This window comes from Ixodes scapularis, unplaced genomic scaffold, assembly GCF_016920785.2.
Source record: "Ixodes scapularis isolate PalLabHiFi unplaced genomic scaffold, ASM1692078v2 PGA_scaffold11__112_contigs__length_91849675, whole genome shotgun sequence".
Lineage (NCBI taxonomy): Eukaryota > Metazoa > Arthropoda > Arachnida > Ixodida > Ixodidae > Ixodes > Ixodes scapularis.
This window is the reverse complement of record NW_024609837.1, coordinates 54,732,200-54,738,633: the sequence shown is the minus strand read 5'-3', so window position 1 is coordinate 54,738,633 and position 6,434 is coordinate 54,732,200. Positions and strand designations below refer to the sequence as shown.

Below are 6,434 nucleotides of genomic sequence, written 5' to 3'. Positions count from 1 at the left end.
TTTCCTTTTTCAAGTAGTAAAGTTTCAGTTACGAGTCAGCGCTTGTCCCGTCTGCGTGTTTCTTCTCCTTCGTCCGTGTTTGTTTGCGCTGTTTTTACATTATGATCAACGAATACCAACTAGCCCAACTCTCGACATTAATTCAGTTTACATCTTAGGGGCTCCGACGTCACACTTCAGCTGCCGTTGTGTTTCACCTTACGGAATGCGTAAGTGTTTATTAAGTTTCTTCCTTTCCCGTTCACAACGCTGCAGCGGCGCTTTTTTCCATCTCCCTGCTGGGGCCAGTGCAACAAACGAACCCCAAAACCCTCCGTTGATTTTCACTGGCGGTTGTTTATCAGGCCACACACCTTTTGATCGACCCCCTGGCGAACCGCAGTGACGTCAATTCATCGGCCGCCCCGGCCGCCCGTTCACCAATGCGTCGTCCAAGCGAGCCCGTATACTTTTTACCCGCAACGAGCTCCAGAAGTCAAAGAATATTCGTCTTCCGGAGTTTAGAGACGAAATGCGGGCTGGTTTGGACCGCCCTGAAAACTCAAGAAGGTAGGGCGAGGGCAGACGGGCCGGGGAGGAGGAAGCAGACGGAACGCTAAAGAGAGAAGGTTTCCCCCTCCCTTTTCCAGCGTTCCGTCTGTTTCCTCCTTCCCGGCACGTCTTACCCTCGCCCTAATCTTCTTGAGTTGCTACGGACTATAGTGAATTTCTCAGTCAAAGCATCATGAACTGCTTGCTAAACGTGGGACCTTGGTCAAGAAACGGTGGTGTAAATCAAAATTAAACCTACTTCCAATTTTACTTCGTGTGAAGTAAACCTAATTACATAAAGAGCCATCTAATTAAATGGCCTTTCAAAAAATACAAATGAGTATATATCAGCTGCTCCCCATTATTTATAATAATAATAATACTAATAATTTGTTTATTTAATGTGCCCAAAAACAACCACGCGGATCTTCACATTGGCGCACGCAAGACAAAAAGAAGAAACACAGCAAATTTATTTCCGAGAAACAAACTTTGTGCTAGATTACATTTTTATTGCCAAACAATTTGTGTCAATCAAAAGCGTCGACCATTTTCCAACTGCCAACTACTTGAGTTTTTTTATAGTGATGAGCTTACTCGAGCATTTTGGCAACACAAAGAAAAAACAAAACTGGGCTGCCGAGTCCGAGTATCCATTCTTAATAGACACATAGTTCTCGGGTGAGTATTTAGAGAAAAAAAAATTGAACGAAATTCAATCAAAATGCCGTCGTTTGGTCGACCTTTTTGCTCCGCCCTTTCAAGTAACCCGTTACATTGAAAACAAGTTCTGGAAACATTCCAACGCACATTTCATCACACGATTCTCAGAAACGCACAGTCATTCAGCACATTCGCACATGCACACATGGTGTGCAGAAAATAACGCGAGTCTATGCTCCAGAAAAGAAACAAAATACAAAAACAATTAACTACGCCGTCACAACCGAGTTGGTCCCGCAGCGACTACCACGCAAAGTGTTGATTGGCTGCCGTCCGGACACGGAATCGTACATCTAGAGCTTGACGAAGATTTGCGCATACTGCTCCAGGAGGCCATCAAACAAAACGCAAAGATACATACACACATACACACACACGATACTCATGCGCGTGCTTTTAGCAAGGCCGGAGGTATCATTTCATATGTCCTGTTAAATAAGACGACTGCGGTTACTCACCCAAAAAAGTTAAATAAAGAAAAAGCTTAAAACAAAATCATAGGCGCGTTTTTCTGCAAAAGAAAAGCTCGGGGAAATGTTTCACATAACTCCCGTTTACGCTGTAATCTTGAAAGAATCAGTTCAAAGTCTTCTCACGATGGGAGCAAGAGCATATCCGGGTAGTGCCACAGGTGATATACCTTTAACATCATACTGAGTGAACAGTGATCTTGGAATTGTTCGATTAAAAATTACCCCACGTTGACCAGCTCAGGTTTTCTTCTTGCAGGAGCGAAGCTAGTGGACTTCCCATGTCGTTTGTTGTATCTCTTGTTTTCTCGAAAACAACAACGAACAAGGCAGATGCTTCTCGCCTCGCGTTGTGCCGTGAGCCATTGTGATGGTCATTGCTAGAAGACTGTTCCTCACATAATAGATTCCCTTACATCAAGTTCACCAAGACTCTCTGCTACGGCAGTCCGGGGCAGGCAAAACTATTTTGTAGCCCGATGTCCACAAATATTGTCCAATGACTCAGTACCTTTCAAACATTCCTTAACAGTACAATCTTCTCCCATAGAAGATTTGCGGATAGTACGCTATAGAGGAGTCAGTAAACTGAGAATATTAAATCTTTATGTCTAGCACTGTGAACTTGGTACATGGGAAATATTGGTCAAGAAACCCGACGCTATCTTCGTTTCCAAGCCTCAAAGATGGCGGCTAATCTGCGTTTTTTTTTTGTATTTCCTATATGACGAGCCGCGTTATGACTGCAAAGGAAGCAGCCAATCACTTATTTGGGCAGTTTCTCACCCGCTGCCATCGTTCCAAAACGTCAACACCTTGCGCATGGAACTAACAATAGACGCTGCCACTTCGGAAATTCGCAGACTGAGATAACCCAGACGTTCCTTGTGGAATCCAACAGAAACACGAGCCAGTCTCATTCTAGTTTAGGTTGGACACAGAGAGCTGGGAGACCTGCGTACCGTACACCCGCAGTTCTTCTGACAGGCCGCATCCGTTCGGGAGTGTCTACCACGGTCCTCACGGGCGGAGACGAAGGAAGACGGGCGTCAGAACTTCTTTCGGAGGTAGGCGAGTCCCACGGACACGGTGACGCCCACGAAGAGTATGATGGACAGTGCGATGACCCCCATGCACAGGGCCCTCTTGCGGCGGGACCGAAGAGTCTTCTGCCGCATGTACTGCTGCCACTCCTCCCAGGCGTAAGGGACGCCGTTGGCCTGCTGCTTCTCCAAGAGGCCGTTCTCGGCCTGATAGAGAAAAAGAAATACAAAAAAAGAGAATAAATATATCTGGTTAGGGCTGCCCAGCAGACCAGAGGGAATCAGCTGTCTAGTGGCCTGGTCACACATAAACGGTCTTGATCCCCGACAAACACGGTTCTTCCTATTGTTACGGATAACTACTGGCCTCTAATGTGACAATTGACGAATCAAGTGACAGATAGTGCGATAATCAACATACAGCGTGTGATCGAGGGTGACTGATCCATCCATCAGGCAGATTCTAATGTACTACAATTAGCTTATGCGGTTCTGAATAACCGACGAGCGACAAAAAATACAGCGAAAATACTTTTAAGGTGTGAGCATTTAAAATCCACCAGAGAGAAAGAACCGAATGACTCGCTTCTTGCTCTAATTTCGCAACTTCGGCAAAAATGTGCTGATTGGTACGACCACAATTTCCAACTGTATTTTTTTTTTATCACCGGCTGACGACAATCGAGGTGCTGTTTGAAGCATGGCAAAAACCCCGACATAGCATAAAATGCATCAAATTGAGACCTTTTGGTGCATGTATCGTTTCTATCCGCAGCCTCGGGTTTTTTGTCAAGCTAATGCCCGTGTCCCACTAGAGCGACAGACAGAAACAAACGACAGCGACAAGCCTCAAACCAGAGTCTTTCGCGATTTGTCAGGGTTTGTATAATAAAGGAGGCTATGCTCAAACACGAGCATCATGCACGCAAGGGTATCTTTGGCAGGCTTGCAATCGCTCGTGCTTACTTCACGAGCACCGAACGACTAAACGCCTGCCAAAGGTGCCATCGCGAGCATGCTGCATGGGTTTTCGGCACACTGACATGTGGTGACCGAAATTCCATAGCATTTCCAACTTCTGCATTCTATAAACTTCGGCTAGAAGAATGTCTATGGAAAACATATTGAAAAACTGTTGATACGACGAGATAAAGAGGACGTTGAAAGAGTCATTAGAATGTGGCAGTGGCGTACCAACTTGTTTTTGAGTGGGGGGGGCAAGACAACCCCCCCTCCCCCTCCCCTCCCCTCCCCTCCCCTCCCCTCCCTCCCTCCCCCCCCCCCCCCCCCCCCCCCCTCCGGTCGCAAATTTCTACTCTTTTACTAGTGATGGGCCGAACTTTTGCCGAATCGAAAGTTCGGCGCCGATTCGGCGGAGCCGAACTTTTGCCGAACTTTTTTATAGATTTGGCAAATATTCGACAAAGATTTGGTAAAAGGTTTACGTTTTTTTGTTTGTTTTTTCTTCTTAACTTAAAAGCAACTAGTAGTGCCTATTGACACAGTTATTACTAAATAAGGTGATATTCTGCAAGATAATTGTATCGGTGTCGCTTTTGTGTGTTTACTTTTGCAATTTTAGTGTCTGCTTCCAGAAAGTGGCGTGACAACGAGGTTGGGTAGCAGCCGCCGCAGTCATGAATCACGCTACGAGAGTTTTGATTTTAAGACTTCATCAGCGCAGGCCTGGATGTGTGTTTACATTTTTAAAATAAAAGCAATCACTACGTTCTTACTTTATCTGTAAGTCGCCGTTTCGTGCGCGAATACGATTGCAACGGTTGCTGAGCCTTCACCTGAAGAGATAGCAATATTGTAAATATGCATGTTTTTCGATCTGAGCCACTTGACGTCAGTTTGGCAAGAAAGTGCGCGTTCCATATTCGCAACGTGCCGTTTTTAGCCTTTCAAATTCCGGTTTCTGGTGTTAGGACACACACGGACGTTCAAGAAGATGGGGAGAGTTAGGAAAATCGGATATCCAACGTCGAGCATGAAAGTACTGTGTTTAGTTTTATGCAGATACATGAAAATCGCGAAATAATGCGAACTAAAACGCAATATTATTCTGTTTTGGCACAAACTACTTGTAAGCCGAAAATAGGATTTTTATAATAAAAATAATAATTTTATTTGCACATATTGGGAGGGGCCCATGTGGTGGTGTGCGGGGCTAGGCAGATAGCTGAAAACCCTTACTCAGAGCGCCTGCCAGTCCGCCACCACATGTGAAAAAACAAACAGACAAATAAATGTACAGAATATACGCATTACAGAAAGTGCGTAAAAAGAAAAAAGAAGGGGAAAAACATGTATCCCATTATGACGAGGATGCCAGCTGCATCCCATACATTCTGGCTAGGGCTGGGCGTCGATTAAAACGTTTAACCCGATTAATCGCGACCTTTCAATGGATTAATTAATCAACTAATCGGCCTCGTTCATTCTCATACAAAGTATAAAAAAAAAAGAAAATTGGTTTTTGATTTTGTTGAATTTGTGACAAACGGCGGAATATACCATCTGGATTTCGAATCGGCCTCCATGTGTAATTCGGAACAGTTCAAAGACACTCACGCTCACAGGTCATTACTTTATCTGCACGAGGAAAAGAGGTTCGTTGATATTCTCCGGCAAGAGCGACCTTCCTTGATTGTTCACAATTGCCTCCGCTGCGCTAAACAGACACTCAAACGGCGTTGAACTAGACGGGACACGTGTAAGCTAATCCAATTGTCTGAGGTTACTAATCTCGCCCCTACAGCTTACTTTAGGCTAAAATTTAGCCTAAAGTTGGCTCTTCATACAGATGTACTCGTCCTCTCTGCGTGGTGATAGCGCTGACTTTCAACCGTTTTAGTTTCGTCAAAATTTTACCGATTAACCGGTTAAATATTAATCACGATTAAATCATTAGTAGATTAATCGATAGGTTACTGGATCGACTTCCCAGCCCTAATTCTGGCAAGCTTCGTGACTCTCCCGTTTGACGGCAGTGGGCTGCGGGCACTGAGCGTAATTGTCCAGTTGTCAGTCAATGCTTCAACTACCTCGTTTCATGAATGGAAAGATCAAATGAAAATCACGTTATCCAGAATGCACCGCCTGTCACTTTCGCAGCGAGCCGCGTAAATTACTCGTCGACTTCTGTTTTTGAGGCAGAAAATATTGAAGACAACCACACTCGCAAAAGCTCACGAACGCCCAGTTACCGTGCCGCCTACTCCAGACCTCGCCGTAACCGCTGGTTGTACTAAAGCGATGGTAACCGCGCAACTGCGCGGCGTCCATTTGCGATCCATGGCCCCGTCGCGTTCGTGCGCGTGCGCAGACATTTGCCGAATTTTTATCGAATCTTTGTCGAACTTACCTTCTAAATTTCGGCATGTGCGGAAATTTGCCGCATCTGAAGCTCGGCAGATTCGGTCCATCACCAACTTTTACGGCGCAGGTGATAGGCCCTCTAGCACCGACGCTCACGCCGGATTGGCCGTTCGGCAACGTGCGGAAACTTAAATATCGAATTCGGACGGCGCGTATATCACTCAACGAGCGTTAACCCCCTCCCCCCTTATACCCCCGCACACGCCGCTTTGCAGCCGGCAACCCAAGCCCCACTATCCCCCATCCACATCCGTAAAGAGAGTCCCATAATATTTAGTTCAGC

The 6,434-nt window shown here is 45.6% G+C and overlaps 1 protein-coding gene across 1 annotated transcript in view; it reads right to left on the bottom strand.

The window, feature by feature from the left end:
- Positions 1 to 2,686: 2,686 nt before the first annotated feature.
- Positions 2,687 to 6,434, bottom strand: part of LOC120836566 (AF4/FMR2 family member 1) — a 228,382-nt gene continuing 224,634 nt past the window's right edge. The window contains exon 6 of the mRNA XM_040499134.1: positions 2,687 to 2,974. Within this exon, the coding sequence (XP_040355068.1) occupies positions 2,774 to 2,974 (201 nt within the window). The 3' untranslated portion in view covers positions 2,687 to 2,773. The remainder of the gene's footprint in view (positions 2,975 to 6,434) is intronic.